Source organism: Bicyclus anynana, chromosome 2 (assembly GCF_947172395.1).
Source record: "Bicyclus anynana chromosome 2, ilBicAnyn1.1, whole genome shotgun sequence".
In the NCBI taxonomy this organism is placed as follows: Eukaryota; Metazoa; Arthropoda; class Insecta; order Lepidoptera; family Nymphalidae; genus Bicyclus; species Bicyclus anynana.
In genome coordinates, this window is record NC_069084.1 from 15,953,139 (window position 1) to 15,975,520 (window position 22,382).

The following is a 22,382-nucleotide window of genomic DNA, read 5'->3' on the forward strand; positions in this document are numbered from 1 at the left end:
CGGACACGTATGGATATCGTACACTCACTCATACGGACACGTATGGATATCGTACACATACTCGTACGGACACGTATGGATATCGTACACATACTCGTACGGACACGTATGGATATCGTACACATACTCGTACGGACACGTATGGATATCGTACACATACTCGTACGGACACGTATGGATATCGTACACATAGTCGTACGGACACGTATGGATATCGTACACATACTCGTACGGACACGTATGAATATCGTACACATACTCGTACGGACACGTATGGATATCGTACACATACTCGTACGGACACGTATGGATATCGTACACATACTCGTACGGACACGTATGGATATCGTACACATACTCGTACGGACACGTATGGATATCGTACACATACTCGTACGGACACGTATGGATATTGTACACATACTCGTACGGACACGTATGGATATCGTACACATACTCGTACGGACACGTATGAATATCGTACCCATACTCGTACGGACACGTATGAATATCGTACACATACTCGTACGGACACGTATGGATATCGTACACATACTCGTACGGACACGTATGGATATCGTACACATACTCGTACGGACACGTATGGATATCGTACACATACTCGTACGGACACGTATGGATATCGTACACATACTCGTACGGACACGTATGGATATCGTACACATACTCGTACGGACACGTATGAATATCGTACCCATACTCGTACGGACACGTATGAATATCGTACACATACTCGTACGGACACGTATGGATATCGTACACATACTCGTACGGACACGTATGGATATCGTACACATACTCGTACGGACACGTATGGATATCGTACACATACTCGTACGGACACGTATGGATATCGTACACATACTCGTACGGACACGTATGGATATCGTACACATACTCGTACGGACACGTATGGATATCGTACACATACTCGTACGGACACGTATGGATATCGTACACATACTCGTACGGACACGTATGAATATCGTACCCATACTCGTACGGACACGTATGAATATCGTACACATACTCGTACGGACACGTATGGATATCGTACACATACTCGTACGGACACGTATGGATATCGTACACATACTCGTACGGACACGTATGGATATCGTACCCATACTCGTACGGACACGTATGGATATCGTACACTTACTCGTACGGACACGTATGGATATCGTACACATACTCGTACGGACACGTATGGATATCGTACACGTACTCGTACGGACACGTATGGATATCGTACACGTACTCGTACGGACACGTATGGATATCGTACACATACTCGTACGGACACGTATGGATATCGTATTGTACCCTGGCGGAAATAAAAGAAAATGGTTTTTTTTAACTACTTTCGATTAAACAAATCTACGAATTTATTTTAATTCTTTTGAAATAATATTAATTCTTTCCCAAGAAATGCAACACTAATATGGGATTGGAGGATTGGTGAAGTTTTCAATGCAGTAGTCGTTTTGACGTTTGCTGTCAATTGTCATGCGCACACTGATGGGTGAAGGTCATTTCTAATACGGATCTCTTACTGTGTGCCTAGTGGGAGTTTTCAATATTTTCATACTGTTACTATCACGTTGACGTAAACGCAAATTTATATGGAATTGAAACAGTTGTGCAGTAGTGCTACTAGATGGCGCTGTTTCAATTCCATAAAAATTGGCGTTTACGTTACGTGACAGTAACAGTATCAAACTGCCACTAGGCCCTCTGACACAACTTACACTGCCGAAGTGAAACCACTCGTTCTCGACGAACACTTGGACCGCGGCGGGCGGGTAGCGCGCGGCGACGAACCAGCGCTCGGCGGCGGCGGCTCTGGCGGCGCGCTGCTGGCGCTCCACAGTCCACCGCAGCAGCGTCTCGAGCGCCGCGTACTGCGCGCACACGTCGCCGCAGCTCGCCAGCCACAGCGCCAGCCGAGTGCTGTAACAATACTTGCGTTTTAGTGTTCCGTACGTACCTACGTACAAAACCCTTACAAGATATTTAGATGAATCTATACTAATATTATAAAGCGGAAGAGTGTGTTTGTTTGTTTAAACTCAGGAACTACTGGTCCGATTTGAAAAATTATTTCAGTGTTAGATAGCCCATTTATCGAGAAAGGCTATAGGCTATATATTATTACACTAAGACTCATAGGAGCGGAACACCAATTAAGAATGTTTCAAAATCGAGGGATTTTATCCTATTGAAAGAGCTTCCGTTGCGTGCGCCGCGTAAACTCAAAAATTATGTATGACAGTATATGTCTATATACTGTCGCGGACTCTTTTTTAGAACTTTTAAAGGGGAACAACTCTGTCATACATAATCTTTTATATTTTAGCAGATATAGTAACTTTTGTACTTTAATACATTATTTAAATCAAAAACGAAGGTTTACGTCATTATTTATACAACTAAACTTAAATCCTTATCAAAATGAGTTAATAATCGAGAGAATATTATAGAGATAAGATTTGCCATTTGCAGTATGATAATAAGTTATATAGTTACAGAGATAATACAAAATTTCAAAAAGACACAATAATGCCGCTATAAGACGCTCCTCGGTTTCACCCGCGTAGTTCCCGTTCCCGTAGAAATACGGGGTAAAAACATAGCCTATGACACTCGACACAACTTTACTTCTTTCTATATAAATGAATCGCTGAATTTGTTGATTTGCGCAAATCTCGAGGACAGCTAACCGATTTCGTTAATTCTTTTTTTTTCTCTCCTACCCGGGCCAGCGTGGTGGACTATTGGCTTAACCCCTCTCATTCTGAGAGGAGATTTGAGCTCAGCAGTAAGCCGAATATAAATTGATAACATTGTTTGTCCACAATTTAACTAGGCAACCTATGTGCAATGAGTCAAGGTGAATATGATCTATATTTTTTTCTAATGACAATAAAACAGATGAGGGTAGGTATATATTTCTAATAACGAATCTTAGACCATAACTCTACATCTCCCTTTCAACGTCAAAGATCACACTTTTCGTAACGTCACGCATTCACCAGCTCAAACGTCAAACGTACGTCAAGAAGTTTTACCTGTACCATAACCGTATTTTCTTTATCAACAAACAAATTAAAAATGAGGGTATAAATCACTAGTAATCACACCTAATAATCTTATAATTAACTTGGTCATAAATTAATAAATAAGTTATGAAATGACATGCGTTTTCTACTTTCATTTCTAATTTATTTGTTGGTAAACAGTACTCATCAAGACAGGCTGTAATATAATAGATACCTACTTCAAAATTGACAAAACATCGAAAAACTCACAAATACGTATCAAAGCGATCCGTAAGTGATTTCCTCACTAGCTGACTAGCTTGGAGGCAGATGACGTTGAAGCACTGAATGATAGCCAGGCGTTGCTCCAGGCTGGGCTGGCTGGCGGTGGCCAGCTCCAGAAGACCTTCGCCGACCTTCTGCAGCATTAAGTTGACAATGAAGGTGTCCTTTTCACACAAGCCCTGTAAAACCGAATATCTATACTAATATTATAAATGTGAAAATCTGTCTGTCTGTCTGTTACCTTTTCACGGCTAAATGGCTGAACCGATCAAGATTAATTTTGCTACAATAGTAAATGGGATCTTGGACAAAACATAGGGTACTTTTTGACCCTGAAATAAAAATAGAAGGCGATGTAATAGGGGTTGAAAGTTTGTATGGAAAGTCCTTCATTTTTAGAGTTACAGTTTTATTTATAATTTGTTCATAACTCATAAAAGCACAAAATATAATGAATGTTAAGAATTTTTAAAATTCAACCCCTAAAGTGGTGAAATAGGGGTTGAAAGTTTACATTGATTTCCACGCGGACGAGGTCGCGGGCGTCCGCTAGTATCGTAGAATTGCAGTGGCGTGCACAAGGTTTTTAGCAAGAGTATGCACAATAGGTATAAAAAGGAAAATTACATCTACAATTATTACAGGTTCGTCGAGTCCTTAGGTTAGTCAGGGCATTTTTGCATCTATAAAGTGCATCCATCGTATACTCAGGTGCAATTTTTACGACGTTTCAGAACATCGTGCGTAATCTGCGCAATACAACATTAGATATAAGCGGTAACATAGGGGCGCGGCGGCAGGATATCACCCAGATTTTGGCGTACTTCATCTACTTGCGCGGAGCGACTCTCGCAGCTTATATCCGAAACGTCATAAAGATTGCATCCGACTATAATTATTAACGGACGCGGTCCAACAAAGAGCCGTGCTAGCCCAGTGGATATGACCTCTGCCTCCGATTCCGGAGGGTGTGGATTCGAATCCGGTCCCGGGCATGCACTTCCAATTTTTCAGTTGTGTGCATTTTAAGTAATTAAATATCACATGTTACAAATGGTCAAGGAAATCATCGTGAGGAAACCTGCATACCTGAGAATTTTCTTAATTCTCTATGTGTGAAGTCTGCCAATCCACATTGGACCAGCGTGGTGGACTATTGGCCTTACCCCCTCTCTTCCTGAGAAGAGACTCGAGTTCAGCAGTGAGCCGAATATGGGTTGATGACGACGACGACGACATCTTCCCTTCTCCTACTCTACCCCTACCCATACCTTACCCCATGACAAACTTCAACCTATTGCCTACTACAGTTACGCAAGCAACCTATAAGCTAACAGCGCAAACAGAAACTTAAGTATATTAAGATTTGTAAATTTTAAGTAATTAAATATCACAAGTTTCAAATGGTCAAGGAAATCATCGTGAGGAAATCTGCGAATTTTCTTAATTCTCTATATGTGAAGTCTGCCAATTCACATTGGGCCAGCATCTCTCTCATTCCAAGAAGAGACTCGTGCTCAACAGTGAGCTGAGCATGGGTTGCTAATAATGATGATGATGAGGATAGTGATGATGTGAACATTTAAAAACATTTTGATAGAAGTTGAGTAAAAATAACTACTGTGGTTACCTTAGTAATTTTGATAATTATAGTCAAAAATGTCCACCAGTCTTTGTTATCAAAAGCCAAGTCAGTCTTCCAGTTGACGAGGAGGTATTGGATCAGGTCAGTCAATTCTTTACCAATTTGACTCCATTCTCTGGAAGCTGGTGTTTGTAGCAGCCAGTTGATTAATATTATGGTCGCACCACATTCATTGTAAGTTTTGAAATACTGAAAAGTTAATACACAGATTATAATTTCACACACACATACATACAATAATATTTATTTGTGTTTGATTTTGTTTTTCAAATTTGGAATATTTATTAATTCCCTAACAAATAATAGAGAAATAATAAATAAATTTACTATTAAACAATACACACATCACTACTTGCCCCAAAAAACTAAAATCCATTTTTAAACATTGGATGTGATACCAAAAAAAATTGTTTTTTTGGGGTCTCATCCAATGTAATATTAGCCACGGGCGTCAGATGGTAAAGTTACAACACTGACTTAATTTGAGGTAATATACTCATTTATTTATTAGTACCACAGTTTTTTTTTTTTAAAGAATATCTGCTATATATTTTTTTTTAAATATGACCAATATTCCCATTCCCCTCCAATTATTGGGGAAAACCTGCTTAGGAGTGGGTACGACAATAGACCAACAGGGCGGGGATCGAACCACCACCCCTCTGTGATGAGTCTGACCTTTGAGTTATTGAGGCTATATTTACTCTTAAGGTTTATAACCGGGCTTTGATATTTTTTCATAGAGTTGATTTCAATTAATATTATTTAAAAAAAATTTAAGTAGGAAAGTATTGAACTTCATGCGAGCGCTTCTCTGCAGATTTTGGAGAATGGACTATCCAAACAATAATACAATAGACCATTGAATTTGGGTCTGGCATTAACCTTAAGATATCCTAAGATATTATATGATTCACTGGTCCACTGTCCTAGAGTATGTTGACTTGAACATTTTTGAATATTTAAGTGTTTTGAAACAGATAGCATGGGTACGGTGAGTTGCCTTATGACGTTCATAATAAGTACTATTAGCGTGAATTGCAGCAAACATTCAAGAGTGAAACTAACTGTCAAGATACCCATGCTATCTGAAAAACACTATAGTTACAAAGATCTTGCAATAAATACAATTATACATATCTTGTTTGTGTTACATATTCATTATTTAAAATAATATTGTGTTAAGACATAATGTTTTTAAAGATTTTTATGTCATATTATAATTAAAGATAAATATCAGTACTTTTTTTATTTGCCTAGTATTATGCATATGTGAAAAAATATATAAGTAATTCTATAGATAGATTAGGTTTATGTATTTCATCATTACTTATGCATCATTCTTAAGGGCGCCAAGTTAGCTAAGCCTGTGGCTAAGCTAGAAAAGAGGATGACAATACTTTACCAACCACAGTTCCCTTGCTAAAGTCGGTGTTAGAAAGCATCAGCCGGGGTTGGTATTAGTTACCAGCAAAGATGTTCCGCCAAGCGGTTTAGCATATGATCTTCCACTTTCAAGTAACAACTCTTCCATATTAAACGTGGTGATTATATACTCTTTGATTAGACTAGACTGCATCGTCATCATCACAACAAATGTGCCTATTCAAATTTCCAATTTTCCAAGTGATTAAAATTTATACCTTTTCCCGCCTAAATCAAAAAACCAAGATGGTTGCGCTATTCGTTATAGCTTAGTGCGATGTTTACCTAGTTCTTCTAAGTTAAATACAACTTAACTGCTTTATGTTATTTACCTGTAATTCGTGAATTCCATAATATAATTGTTATTTACCTGTAATTCGTGTAATCCAGCTTTTTTCAAAGCGACACCCATGGTAGTGTTGTTAAAGTTACTAAACATTTGTAATTTTAAGTCTACACTTTTGACTACCTTTTGAGTTAAAGAAACGTATTCATTAAAACTTTTGACATTTTCCAATAATTTAAACACCTCCATTACTTAAATAGTAAAAATAATTACTTATTTAAACAATAACACAACTTGTGATTCAAATTTCACAAGTTTCCATTCAAATAACTCAAATTTCAAATAAGCAGGAGTTGGCGCGAATACCAAATTACCAATAAAAAAATCATTTTCATTCATAGACAATCTCTTTTTTTTAATCGAGTTACAGATCGGGAATCTAGTTTTTTTTTCATCATAAAGACCTCAGACTAATTTTAAAGGGACCTGCCTCGCTAGACCTAGTGTTAATTACATGGTGTTATTTATAGTACCTAGATAATAGTCCAGTAATTTTAGGCATTATAAACCCCAATCTGGGGAATAATTCCCAGTGAGCTAAATTTTCATATACACCTTTATTACGGCGTTATTATGAAGATGTGAAAAATAGATATCGCATCGGCTAAAAAAGAAAAACAAGATATGTGTAACCATACATAACCGTAACGTAACCTGATAAAACCAATCACAAAAAAATTAAGATTTGAAAGTACTATTTATAAGCAATCGATTTTTTTAAGTTAGTGATGAAAAACAAAATACATAGCCGTAACGTATCCCAATAAATCGAATCGCAAAAAATCGATATTTAAAAGGTTGATTTCATAAAAATCGTTTTTTTTTCAAGTTTGCAAAAATAATGTAATTCTTTAAATATTTTTTTTCATAACTGTATAACTATTTGCATAATGTAAACATAATTCCACAATAGTAACGTAACCTGATAAATCATTTCACAAAGAACATTTGCTTTTTTGATATGGCCGAGAATATCAGAAAATATCCTAAGTCGATTTTCAAGGGTGAAATATCGATTCACTGTATCAATTCAGTACTACATATCGATTTTCACGAAAAATCGATTCTTCGATTTCGGCATACCTAGTTACTACATCTTAGATAAAATACCTATAGATGTAACAACCGTGTAGCCGCACATGAAACAACAATACTTAACTGAAATGTTGCTATTACTTAAAATTTTCCCTAGATTTGGTTAAATTTGAATTTTGAGAAAGCTTTATTAATATTTTATCTGAGACCGTTTGCACATAAATATTATGACTTAAAAACAAGTTCCCAAACTTTTTTTTAATTTATTTTTTAAGGTAGTGAATTCAACTCCCTTCAACAAAGTAAAAAGCTTGTGTCAGCACTAGTCCAACGAGATGATCGAACGTGTTAAGTGGTAAAACCAGTTGGTTAACCTATAGCCGAAACCAAAGAATGTAAATATGAACCGAAACGAATTATAAATGTTCGACTCCCTGTTGGACAATTTTCGGCCCCCTATCTGGGTTAATTAAAAAATCCAATTTATTTTAGAGGTTTTATTAGTTTTTTAGAATCCAAATTACATATTGATTGTGTCCTTCTCAAACTGAATTTAAAAAAAAAATTCTTAGGCTGCTAATTCTGATGACCAGTAGCCATTATCCATGTTTGTTTAAAATGTATATCCTTGGGAAACCTGCAATAAAATTAATAATATGATTAGATATATTGTTTCCATTTGTTATGAGTATCAGCAAAAGTAGATCTTAAGAGCTGCACTAATGATCCGTCATCAGAAAAGTACAAAATTAATTTTCTTTTTAATTAATTAAAAATTGTTTAGTGGAAAATCTTTATAAAGTCATGGCAACACTCCAAGTTGTTTTTACGAGGTTATGTTTAAGAAAAAATACCATATTTCGTTAAAATCTACTTTATTTAATGGAAATTGTTTATTGATTTATTTGTTCAATCATATTTTTATCTGTCCTATAAACTATAACATAAACTTTTTGCATACTTACGAGTAAAAAGTCTCTTCCTCCGCCTCCGTTTCCTTGCGGCTTTTACAGCTGAAAACACTGCATCCTCCCATTATAAATAATACTACACCTTATTAATGGAGTCCTTTTCTAATAAGTACATTAAAACAATCTTAAAAACCTAAAAAACAATAATAAACAAGAAAATTACGCACAGCGCACAACTTGACAGCAAATTGTTTGGCTAACTGATAGTTAGCCAAACAAAGAAAACCTCCACGGCCTAAGAGACAGAAGATAATACTTTTTGTCTCAACTTCCTCATAAAATTCGTAAATACGCTTCTCACTCCCACGTCTAACATAATTTTAAGGCAACGTCTATAGGTATTAAGTCAATGTACTACATAGTTCGTTTTCATTATTTTGTCGTCTGTGCTAGTTAGACCAAAGAGTAAATTAATATATAGGGTAAAGAAAGCCAACTTCGCTTTTTTTATGTCATACTGTTCGTAGTAACGCCATCTATTTAATTACCCTCTGAATTAAAGTTATACAGGCTGTCCCGAAAATACTACTCTACAGAGTGATAGCTGACATCAAGGCTTACTAAAAAAAATAACGCATTACATGTTAGGTCGAAATTTTACGGTTTTTAAGTTATATTTATTTTTATATTTTGTAGAAAAATCAATATAACTAAAAACCGTAAAATGTCAACTAACATAGATGGCGTTATTTTAGTAGGCCTTGATGTCAGCTATCCCCTGTAGAGTATGTCGTAATATTTAAGAGGCAATAACTTTATTTATTTTTTCGAAATAAACCTTCTAAATAAAATAGAATCTTTGCTAAATGATTTATTACAATTTCATGGTTTCCTAATGCTAGTTTATATACAATATACTTTTAATGTTTATATCAGGCAAATTGTTTACATCACATATAAATATCAACACTGCGATTTCTCGCATATTCGTTCAAGCTGGAGCAGCATAGCCTCCGCTGTTGATGGAGAAGGGTGTTACGCGGTACGCCTTTCGTACCAGCTTTTCTATCTCCACTGACCATTGCTGGAGTTGTTAGGCCGTTGGATACGGTGGTTCATTTGGGCCCTGTATACGTGCTCTAAACGTTTATTGCCATACCGAGACTACAATGTATTACCTAATTAAAGTAATTTTACGTTTACTATCGCTATCGCATTTGGCCTCTAATATCGATAATGTCTCATCTCGCAGCGATGTCTGTGGTCAACGCAGACTAAGCTTCCTCGTCTACCCACCTACCCACAAGAACATTTCATCGTTTCAAATTAAAATTTAAAGGCTGCCCAAGATGACTTACCGCCGTAATGTGGAATTTTGAATACTTTCGGAATTTCGTAGTTTACTTTCGTAACAGTAATTCCTTTCAACAAACTTCGTTAGCCTGGCAGTACCTGTAACGTTTCTTCACGTTTCTTCATGTCTGCCCTCTCATCTTCTACATCTTTTTGGATTCTTCTTCCACTTTCTACACGTGTAAACTTAACGTAGTTAAACTATCCTTATGAAGGCGACTGGCTGTTTTTTCTTATCGCAGTTTGATTTTTCATTATGCCGGTCATCTTTTGTAATAGTTCGTCTAGGTCTGTGGGCATTGCTTGGGCAATCTTACCCACTTCCGAATCCTCTTGAAACTGTGTATCTCTCCCTCGTGTGGTAACGCCCTCTTTTTTTGGTACTAAAGGCCTTTTACAATCCGCTATTTCTGACCCTAAATGTTCGGGATTATAACGAAACATCATTTACCTAACGAATTTACTGCAGTGGGGCCCACATTTATATAATCTTTCGAACAGACTCAGTTCAGCAGCATATGCAGTTAAAAATTCGTCATATAACTGACATAGACACTGCAAGACTGATGTATTTTAGCAACTTTCACAGCATTATGTCATATGGTATTTTACTATGGGGTAATGCTGCTTATATTGATAGTGCCTTTGTTCTGCAGAAGAGAGCAGTTCGTGCGATAAATAAAATGTGGCCTAGAGAGTCGTTAAAGGAAAAATTTAAAGAAATAAAAATATTGACTGTGCATAGTCAGTATATAATTGAAAATTTAGTATATGTACATAAAAACGTAAGCAATTTTAAAAGAAGGTGTGATTGCAATACTATTAATGTCAGAAATAAAAATAAAATTGTTGCACTTCACACTAGGTTACAAAAAATTAGCAATTTTTTTAAGGGCAATTGCATACGTTTTTATAATAAACTGCCACATGAAACCACTGGCATGTCTCTCAATAAGTTCAAAGTTTTTATTAAACGTAAGCTTATAGAAAAGTCGTATTATAGTGTCAATGATTAAGTAAACGACAAAATTGCTTGGAAATGAAATGTATTACATGACAGGCTACTTATATGTATATCTATTGTTAAATGGTGATAGACTAAAAAGGGATAAACCTAGCTGAGTTTGTTGTGGGCTCTTCTCGTTCCAAGGCGCGTTTGGAACCCTCGTAACTTTAATTTTAAGTTTTCGAATAATTATTATCACCATTATCTTAAGTTTAATATTATTACCTGACGTTTCGAAAGAGCTTGTAAACTAAGCCTATTTGAAATAAATGAATTTTGACTTTGACATTAACTTTAACTTTTGTTTGTTCTCACAAATTTAGCCGATTAATACAAATTTTCAAATACTAAGTAAAACTTTTTTCTCTATTTTCTTCCTGCAATTATCAAAAATCAGGTTGATTTATTTTTAATATTGTCACGAAGTTTGCCTAAAGAAACTCCTTGACAATGATTTGATGTTTTATTTGTCAATTACGAGGTAAACTACACATCAAAAATATTTAACACTAAGTTTCAATTTGTTAAATGTAATTATTAAAACAGACATAATTATTAATTACGTTAAAACACGTTAAATCGTCATCAACTTCTAGTGAGGCAGTCTGAGATTATTGTCCTTATTAGTGCCATCAGGTGCCATCTAGTGTACATTTTAGAAACAAATATGAAAAAATTTCAGGGGTAGAATGTTAGATGGCTGTACAAATTACTTTTGACATTTTTTGTATGAAAATTGAAACTGTCATTAACTGTCCTCCCCCCCCAGGGCTAGACGGGCGGAGCGGAGGCTGGGTGATTGGTTGTGTGTGATATATATTTTTTAGTATGTACACGATTTATCTAATCGAAGTGATAAAGGAAAAGAAAATACGGCAGAGTAAAATGTTACGATAACGCATGTCGGTGAATCATTCTCGTACGCGGACTCCGCTTCGCACCTTTGCAGTTCGGTGTTACGATCGCATCATAGCGCACGGCTTCAGACAGTAAAACTAGTCGATATTATGTGGCCGGAACGCGAAAAGGACATAAGAATTTTACAATTATGATCCCTATTGTGTACACAGTGTATGGTTTCGCTATATTTTTTATGATCGCGTGGATCTGCCTGTGGCTCATTCACATAATGGCTCTGTCGTACTCCAAGTGGAAGCTGCACCGCACCGTGGACCGCTCGGTGCCGGAGCAGCCGTACCTCGGCGTGTCGGTGCTGAAGCCGCTCACCGGCGTCGACCCCAACCTATTCTCCAACCTGGAGACGTTCTTCACGATGAGCTACCCGACGTACGAGCTGCTGTTCTGCGTGGAGAGCGAGCACGATCCGGCGGTGATGCTGGTGCACAGCCTCATGAAGAAGCACCCGGCGGTGGCGGCGCGCCTGTTCGTCGGCGGCGCGCGCGTGGGCGTCAACCCCAAGATCAACAACATGCAGCCGGCGTACGCGGAGGCGCGCCACCCGCTGCTGCTGGTGAGCGACTCGGGCATCCGCATGCGCGAGGAGTCGCTGCTGGACATGGTGCAGCACATGGCGGAGGACGTGGCCATCGTGCACCAGATGCCGTTCGCGCACGACGCCGAGGGCTTCGCGGCCACCTACGAGAAGGTCTACTTCGGCACGGCGCAGGCGCGCATGTACCTCGGCGCCGACTTCCTCGGCATCAACTGCCACGTGGGCATGTCGTCGCTCATCCGCCGCGCGGCGCTGGAGGAGGCGGGCGGGCTGGCGGCCTTCGGCGACTTCCTGGCCGAAGACTACTTCATGGCCAAGGCGGTGGTGGCGCGCGGCTGGCGCATGCGCGTGGCGTCGCTGCCGGCGCTGCAGAACGCGGGCGACAAGTCGGTGGGCGCCATGCAGGCGCGGCTGCGGCGCTGGGCCCGCCTGCGCATCGCCATGGTGCCCACCACGGCGCTGCTGGAGCCGCTGAGCGAGTGCCTGCCGCTGGGTGCGGGCGCGGCGTGGGCGGCCGGCCGCCTGCTGGGCGCCGAGCCGCTGCCCTTCTTCCTGGTGCACGTGCTGCTGTGGTTCCTGTCGGACTGGCTCATGCTGCGCTCGGTGCAGAACGGCGCGCCGCCCTTCAGCAAGGTGGAGTTCCTGCTGGCGTGGGTGTGGAGCGAGTGCTGCGCGCCGCTGGTGCTGGCGGCCGCGCTGCTGCACCCGCAGATCTCGTGGCGGACTCGCAGTTACCGGCTGGACTGGGGCGGGCGGGCCCACGAGCTCAAACCCAAGCTCAAGTTCTGAGCCCCGTCCCCTCTGTTTGTGGAAAGCTTTAATTTGATGTGCATAGTTTACATTATGTGTGGGAAGTGGGCACCGAGTGCCGCTTCCAGAGTGTCTGTGGTTATACTTTAGCATGTTGACATTTTTAATTTATAGTTTAGAACTGATCCATGGTACTTGTTGTTTTTGTTTTAGAGTTTTGTATGTTTATAGATGAAAGGTTTGTTGTGTATATAATTTTGTATTTGTAGATTACTGCTACAATTGATCTGCCATATTGATTTTAGTTCATTTGATTATGTACATATTAATATTAACAGCAGGTGAGCTAATGATAAATTGTATGATAACAGAATGTGATTCATGACCTTATCGTCTAGTGTAGTGTGCATGGAGTTCTATCAATTACTTATTCAGAGTGTGAGTCATATGTTTTGTAATGCAACTCCTTTTAGTAAGATGGGAAGTTTGAATGACTGACTCACTGCAAAGTGCCCTAACCTCATTATAAATATGTGTTAATTTTAAGACAAAGAATCACTTATATTTTTGTTGCATACAAAAACTTAAAAGTACAATAAAATCATCCTCAGTATGTTCTATTGCAAATTGTTACCTCTTCTTATTTAAAATCTTTGACTAATTCTGAAACATTATAATATTACTGTATTAAAAATGACTGCAACATTCTAAATATTGAACAGGGTTTTAACCTCTCTATTGTAATAGCTTTGTAAAGTGCACTGTGAATATTTTTATTTTTGATTATGTGCCTTCGGCCTTGGGGCATGAAGTTTTTTTCATCCAAACTGTTCAGGTCTGAAAAGGGACCAAATAAGGTTGAAAATTATTTTGTAAACATAGTTATTGAGAGAAAGTGTGAAAATAGTTTTTGGTCATTTATTATTTACACCGAATGGTGGCAGAGAGAAAAGACTGGAATTTACCCAAACGTCTGAAGGCACTTTTTGTTGTGATTTTAGTACACAAGTTTATTTTTTTCTTTTTTATTTTTTGATATTTTTATGTGCCATGTTGATAAAACTGGTTTGCTTTTGTAAAGAGACATAAAGCACAATCTTGTTTTACATCACTCAAATGCTTTTGTGGTTATGAAAGTTGTGAAGGTTGTATTGTCATCATCTGAATCAACAATAATATATCCAGAAGTTTTGGTTGTCTGACTACCAAAAGATGGTGGTTTTACATATTATGTATGTATTAAAACAATGGCCCCATAAAATACGCATAGATTCATAAAGACATACAGGGTGCTCTGGACTATTTCTCATAACTCTAGGGTTATATTCTTTAGGGAAAATTAATTAACAATGTCTAAGGAAATGTGTTCTAAAATGAATACTTTCGGAGTAAAAATTATTTCTTTTGTAAATATATTTTAAATTGTGTCCCACAAACCTATTATGACATAGCTAAACTTATAAATTGATAAATATCATGAAGTAGCTTACTAGTAAAGTGCCGAGACAGTCTGACCACTATGATTATGTATTTTAAAATGCAAGCACAGATAAAAGTGTTACATGGATAGTTGGTACTATTTGAATTGCTTTGTATGAAAACATAAACAGTTTTTTTTTAGTTGAAAAAAATTAGTTATGCAGTTCAGCTCCTATAAATGGACTTGTCCTATAATTAACCTTGAAGTTATGGGAAAAACTCCACAACACTCTGTATATTCACATTTGTGTTTGCTATGTATTCTAAATTTTTAAACAACATTTTTATATTCAGCAGGGGAGTTCGAATGGATATAATCGATATTTTATTATCCAAATATAACAAAAATAATTCTAGTTATTTTAATAGCTTTGACTGTTAAAAATAGCAGATCTTTAAAAACAAAATGACAAGTTATTTTCTAAAAAAAATTCTATTTGCAAATGACAATACAACATTCCAAAGTCAGACTCCCTTCCTTCTCTGCTGCAAATGTTGCTCAGAATCATAAACAAAGTATACTATAGTGTACTATAGTCGAAGAGCTGGCAGGAACTTATTGGAGCACAGATTATAAAAACAAACATGGCTAAAATTAGATAGCAGTGTTTTGTAATTTATACATTTTATTTATTAGTTAATATATGTTTACATTACGCAAAACCAAACTTAACCATTGTGCAACACAAACCACAGGTGGTTTTACTGTGCACTGGTAAATATTTTAAAATAGTTTACTTGTGATTCGTAAAATTCTAATGGTATTGCATTTTTTCTAAATTACTGAACTATAGCTGTGATAGCCCAGTGTATATGACCTCTGCCTCCGATTCCGGAGGGTGTGGGTTCGAATCCGGTCCTGGGCATGCACCTCCAACTTATCAGTTGTGTGCATTTTAAGAAATTAAATATCACGTGTCTCAAACGGTGAAGGAAAACATTCCTCACAGTCCTCATTCATTCATTAATTCATGAAGAAATCTGCATAGCAGAGAATTTTTTTAATTCTCTGCGTGTGTGAAGTCTGTTAAAGCGTGGTGGACTATCGGCCCAACCCCTCTGAGAGGAGACTCGAGCTCAGCAATGAGTCGAATATGGGTTGATATTGATTGATTAAATTGAACTATGTTATCTAAAGACAGTAGACAATTTCAGCACTAAAATCTTACTTCAAGTCATTTAGAGCTGCAGTTGTCAAAGATAGAAGTTAAGTTGAGAAATGAGAGATGAGTTGACCACTGTCCACAAACTTATTTTGGTTGTTATAAAGACGACAAAATTAAATTTAAACACAACTGCTTACTTGATTAACTACACTTATGATAATATGCAAATACATATTATGTATCTTGATATATTAGATTGTGTATTTATACTTTAAGTTAAGTGTTATAATAAACATTCGTCTATATTATTCATAGACATTTTCAAATGGATATTTTTTCTCTTTTACGTTCTACAATCCTGCTCGTTCCTGTTGCTTCATTTTTATTGAGTACACTCTTTAATTTGCCGCCGTCTCTTCGACTATAAGATAACAAAAGATAAAATAATAAATTAATGTCTGCGATATATCTGAGTTTATTGTTCTACCCAGTAGAATAGCTTTCCAGCTACTTATTACAATTATTAGTTTTTCGTCCAATATATATACCTACAAATTGTTCATAAGAATATTTTTTTTAAGTTACGTTCTTACAATCAACTTTTATTGAAGAGTTAATTTTATTATTGAAAGTGGTTACTTGCACTAAACGGAATTTTTTAAATAGTAGAAAAACATCAGATCTTTGGATTTCAGAACTAAAATATTGATGACGGAAAATGTATGATGGATAGAGAGAAACCTACATATAGGTTACTGGTTACCTACTACTAGCTTACTACTTAGTAGTAGGTTCTAGGTTGAGCTTTCTTTCTGTGACAAGTAGGGTTGCCAACCGTACTAATTACTTTAATATATAGTATATTTTGGATCAGCGTACTATATACTGTTGAAGAAATATACAAAACGCAAAAATACTATATTTATTTACGTTATTTTTCGATAGAAGCAATCAACGATATTAAATTTATAAAAGCAATTTATGTGTAACATATCCGAACGTGTCTGTCTTAATGTTGGTTTTCATTAATTTTAAAATTAAATGTGATAAATAAACCATGTGGCACTCTCATTTTAGACAAAATTTTTGAAAAGTGCAACAAATGCCAATTGATAATAAAAATAGTTTTTATAACAATAAATAGGCAACAAATATAATTATCTTAGTCTATTTTTTGCTTATTTTATAATAATACTATATAATACGATGGTTTGCTTATTCCATACGTTGGCAACCCTAGTGAAAAGTCATGTCAAATTTCATTTATTTCAATTAGGCTGACAGCTGCCAGTATACTGCTCAAAAGGGAATGCCCACCCCCCGGTTCTACCTAACTAACCACCAATTTACATAAAATATCTAAAAAAATCTTTGTAATTCTACTTCGAAGTCATTATTTTATCAAAAAAATTTGTTGACCATACAGCATGAGTTATACGACATTTTTTGAAGACATAAGATTGGTTCGTTTCTTCGTTTTCATCTCCATATATTTTTATTCAGGGGTATACATGGGTTACCGTGACCGGTGGTGGGCATTTTGCCCTTTCGCCACCCTTACTCCTGAATCTCTGAAATTCGATACATTAGTTCACAATCATAGTGATAATTTTATTTTATTTCTGTCAATTAAATTGCAACTTTAGTATTTTAATACTGTACAAGTATTAAAATATACAAGTACGTACAGTAGGATTAAAATATTAAAATTTTCGTTATCAAAACTCGTTTTCTTTATTTCTGTAAGACAAAAACATTTTAGCAACCCCCTAATATAGCTGGTAATTCCGCCACTGGAGGAAGTATTACTACCGCCTAGCAGCACTACTCTATGTTCCGGTTGGAAAGGTATGGTTGACACCACAAGTGGAATAAGAACGTGTGTACAGGAAAGGTACAGTTGACACCACAAGTGGAATAAGAACGTGTGTACAGGAAAGGTACAGTTGACACCACAAGTGATCTAAGAACGTGTGTACAGGAAAGGTACAGTTGACACCACAAGTGGAATAAGAACGTGTGTACAGGAAAGGTACAGTTGACACCACAAGTGGAATAAGAACGTGTGTACAGGAAAGGTACAGTTGACACCACAAGTGGAATAAGAACGTGTGTACAGGAAAGGTACAGTTGACACCACAAGTGGTCTAAGAACGTGTGTACAGGAAAGGTACAGTTGACACCACAATTAGTAAATGAACGTGTGTACAGGAAAGGTACAGTTGACACCACAAGTGGAATAAGAACGTGTGTACAGGAAAGGTACAGTTGACACCACAAGTGGAATAAGAACGTGTGTACAGGAAAGGTACAGTTGACACCACAAGTGGTGTAAGAACGTGAGTGCAGGAAAGGTACAGTTGACACCACAATTAGTAAAAGAACGTGTGTACAGGAAAGGTACAGTTGACACCACAAGTGGAATAAGAACGTGTGTGCAGGAAAGGTACAGTTGACACCACAAGTGGAATAAGAACGTGTGTACAGGAAAGGTACAGTTGACACCACAAGTGGAATAAGAACGTGTGTGCAGGAAAGGTACAGTTGACACCACAAGTGGAATAAGAACGTGTGTACAGGAAAGGTACAGTTGACACCACAAGTGGAATAAGAACGTGTGTGCAGGAAAGGTACAGTTGACACCACAAGTGGAATAAGAACGTGTGTACAGAAAAGGTACAGTTGACACCACAAGTGGAATAAGAACGTGTGTACAGAAAAGGTACAGTTGACACCACAAGTGGAATAAGAACGTGTGTACAGGAAAGGTACAGTTGACACCACAAGTGGAATAAGAACGTGTGTACAGGAAAGGTACAGTTGACACCACAAGTGGAATAAGAACGTGTGTACAGAAAAGGTACAGTTGACACCACAAGTGGAATAAGAACGTGTGTACAGGAAAGGTACAGTTGACACCACAAGTGGAATAAGAACGTGTGTACAGGAAAGGTACAGTTGACACCACAAGTGGAATAAGAACGTGTGTACAGAAAAGGTACATTTGACACCACAAGTGGAATAAGAACGTGTGTACAGGAAAGGTACAGTTGACACCACAAGTGGAATAAGAACGTGTGTGCAGGAAAGGTACAGTTGACACCACAAGTGGAATAAGAACGTGTGTACAGGAAAGGTACAGTTGACACCACAAGTGGAATAAGAACGTGAGTGCAGGAAAGGTACAGTTGACACCACAAGTGCAATAAGAACGTGTGTACAGAAAAGGTAAAGTTGACACCACAAGTGGAATAAGAACGTGTGTAAAGGAAAGGTACTGCTGACACCACAAGTGGAATAAGAACGTGTGTACAGAAAAGGTACTGCGGACACCACAAGTGATCTAAGAACGTGTGTACAGGAAAGGTACAGTTGACACCACAAGTGATTTAAAAACGTGTGTTCACGCTTGGTAAAAATAATGTTACACATAAAATTAATTCGTGCCATGATAAACGGGAATCGATTTATAATTTGTATCGATTACTAACAAGTAAAAATATTGTGTATTAAATTAACGATTTTATGGTGTTTTAAAATACATAGTAACCGGCCAAGTAAACATAATTCTCAATAGCTCAACGGTCAGAGCGGTCGGACTCAGGAAGGAGGGGTGGTGGTTCGATCCCCGCCCTGTTGGTCTATTGTCGTACCCACTCCTAATACAGTCTTTCCCGACTAGTTGGAGGGAAATGGAAATATTGGTCATGTTTAAAAAAATAAATTACAAATATTCTTTTAAAAAAAAAGTCCAGTACCATCCTACTAATATTATAAACACGAAAGTTAGTATGGATGTTTGTTACTCTTTAACGGCGCAATTACTGAACCGATTTGGCTCAAATTTAGAATGGAAATAGATTTTACTCTAAAAGTAGGCTATGTGTTAATCACATAGGCTACTTTTCATCCCGGAAAAATTCATGTTTCCTAAGGGATTTGTGAAAAACTAAAATTCATAAGTTATCACTAGAAACGGCAAAAACACACGTTAGTTGTAAGGAAGGCCCCTTAAAAATTTGTTTTATTCTGTTTTTTAGGATTCGTTGTACCTAATGTAATATTGATAATATAGCGAAATACATTACCTGTGATCAATTGTCTAACTACCACGGTTCATGAGATACCTACAGCCTACAGGTGACAAACGGACAGACGGCGTGTACGATTGCACGGACTAAAAGACCTCTTGACTCTGAGGTCAATATGGCCACGACCCTCTGGCACAGGGGCGTATCTGTAAGGTGGAAGAGCTGGCAAAATGGTACGAGCCCACAGCGGTGATGAGTCTGACCACTTTACCGTTGAGCTATTAAAATTCATCTCATAATCATCATCATTATCAACCCATATTCGGCTCACTGCTGACCTCGAGTCTCCTCTCAGAATGAGAGGGGTTAGGCCAATAGTCCACCACACTAGCCCAAAGCGGATTGGCAGACCTCACACACGCAGAGAATTAAGAAAATTATCTAGTATGCAGGTTTCCTCACGATGTTTTTCTTTCACCGTTTGAGACACGTGATATTTAATTTCTTAAAATGCACACAAAAATAAAATAAAATTTATTCGTTTTAAACGTTAGGGTACATTAAATAATAGAGCTGAGACCTTCTTTAAGTAAATACCTGTATCAGGAGGTCTCGAAGTTGAAAGTTGGAGGTGCATGCCCCGGACCGGATTTGAACCCCGACCCTCCGGAATCGGAAGCAGAGGTCATTTCCACTGGGTTAACACGGCTCTAAAATTCATCTACACATTTGTTAATGTATATCTTTAGTTCAAGTGGTATGATCTAAATCGTAACAAGCTCGCAATATTATCGATCTACACATTTCACAGTACCGTTCCGCTCTGCTTATTCGCGGAAAATTACTAAAAAGCATTGTAATTTGCAGCAATGTGCTTACCACTGCCAACGTGGAGTTATACAGAATTGTATCTATACTAATATTATAAAGCTGAAGAGTTTGTTTGTTTGAACGCGCTAATCTCTGGAACTACTGGTCCGATTTGAAAAAATATTTCAGTGTTTGATAGCCCATTTATCGAAGAAGGCTATAGGCTATATATTATCCCCATATTTTTACGGGAACGGGAACCACACGGGTGAAACCACGCGGCGTCAGCTAGTATTGAATATAATGAGGCGTTACTATGCTTATGTTCATTATCATTATCATTATCATCATTATTAACCCATATTCGGGTAGTGAATTAAGAAAATTCTTAGGTTTTCTCTTCTTCTTTTTTTAGGTGATATTCAATTTCTTAGAATGCACACAACTGAAAAGTTGGAGGTGCACGCTCAGGATCGGATTCGAACCCACACCCACCGGAGGCAGAGGTCATATCCACTGGGCTATCACGGCTCCTAAACCAACTAAGTTACCAATATATTATTATTGCCAGCCCAATTATGACTTTACCACAGTAGTTCTGTGAGGTACCATTGCAATTTCACGCGGACGGACGGAAGTCGCAGGTGTCTAGTCTATTATAAAAGAAGGTATGTAAGTACCTACCCTATTGTGAGATATTAAATATAATATCATGAACTCCGTCAATACATTCGATCATTCGTTACGCTTACGTCAGTGTTCCCTTGGCCTTGAAAACTGCTTTCTGTATCAATTTATAACAAACATTTGGTCAATGGCCTCTACCAAAGTTTCTACTTGAAAAACCGCGTTAAATTATATACAGTCTTTCGAATTGAAGATATTTTTATTTGAAATATGAAAAAAACGTTTTATTTTAATTTTAGCCTAAGCCCGCCAAACCGCATTGCGGTAGTGTATTGGGTCTCAGCTCCATATAGCCCTTATGGAGGGAGGCCTGGCTAGACTCTAGCGAAAACTGATTATGATCTTAGACTAATAACCTATAGACTCGCAACACCTAACAATTTTTCACTCCAAACGTACTTGCATATGTTTTCTGTGATGTAAGCCACTTCTGTGACTATAAGAGAGTAAGAGATAAAATTACCTTAGCCTAATTTTGTCGTTAACTAAACATATAAAATTGTCAGTAAGATAACTGAAAAGAGTCTGTTAAAACTAGAAAGATGAAATTTGTTATGGGTATGAAATATGAATATTAATTACGTCTAAGTATATAGTGGTAAAAAAAAATTAAATAAATAAAATTTGCGGCTCCTTCCTAGCATGCAAAGTGAGGATGAATTTTTATCGGCTGTCCCATGGTGTGGGGTATCGTTATCGGTATTTTTGTGCATAAGGGATTAAAGTGCTAACTTGATCTACGGAACCCTACACTGCGCGTGGCTCGACACACACGTGGCCGGTTTATTATTGTAATCATTTAGATGAGATTTAGAATTCGAACTTGGGACCAATACGAAGCTACATAGGTTAACCACTGGACTATCGAGGCTATTACATAGTTATTTTAGACGAGTGTTATGAAAATGTTTCATTGTAGACATTCGTGGGCACAAAGACCGGTTTACTCATTACCAACTTTTTTATGTCTGCTACATTGTATTTTAAACGAGTTCACA

General features: G+C 37.5%; 2 protein-coding genes and 1 long non-coding RNA gene across 3 annotated transcripts in view; 1 reads left to right on the top strand and 2 right to left on the bottom strand.

Moving 5' to 3' along the window:
• Positions 1-7,025, bottom strand: part of LOC112055993 (uncharacterized) — a 22,490-nt gene extending 15,465 nt beyond the window's left edge. The window contains exons 1-4 of the mRNA XM_052885156.1: positions 6,788-7,025; positions 4,978-5,181; positions 3,333-3,526; positions 1,773-1,974 (exon numbers count right to left, since the gene is read on the bottom strand). Of these exons, the coding sequence (XP_052741116.1) occupies positions 1,773-1,974; positions 3,333-3,526; positions 4,978-5,181; positions 6,788-6,952 (765 nt within the window). The 5' untranslated portion in view covers positions 6,953-7,025. The remainder of the gene's footprint in view (positions 1-1,772; positions 1,975-3,332; positions 3,527-4,977; positions 5,182-6,787) is intronic.
• Positions 7,026-8,280: 1,255 nt separating this feature from the next.
• On the bottom strand, positions 8,281-9,141 carry LOC128198703 (uncharacterized). The gene is made up of 2 exons (XR_008251405.1): positions 8,764-9,141; positions 8,281-8,435 (listed from the first exon to the last, which is right to left on the bottom strand). It is a non-coding gene; the product is annotated as an uncharacterized LOC128198703 (long non-coding RNA).
• A 2,668-nt stretch (positions 9,142-11,809) lies between these two features.
• On the top strand, positions 11,810-17,580 carry LOC112056735 (ceramide glucosyltransferase). Its single transcript, XM_024097212.2, has one exon. The coding sequence runs from the start codon at positions 12,117-12,119 to the stop codon at positions 13,308-13,310; it is 1,194 nt and encodes a 397-aa protein (XP_023952980.1). The 5' UTR covers positions 11,810-12,116; the 3' UTR covers positions 13,311-17,580.
• The last annotated feature ends 4,802 nt before the right edge of the window (positions 17,581-22,382 follow it).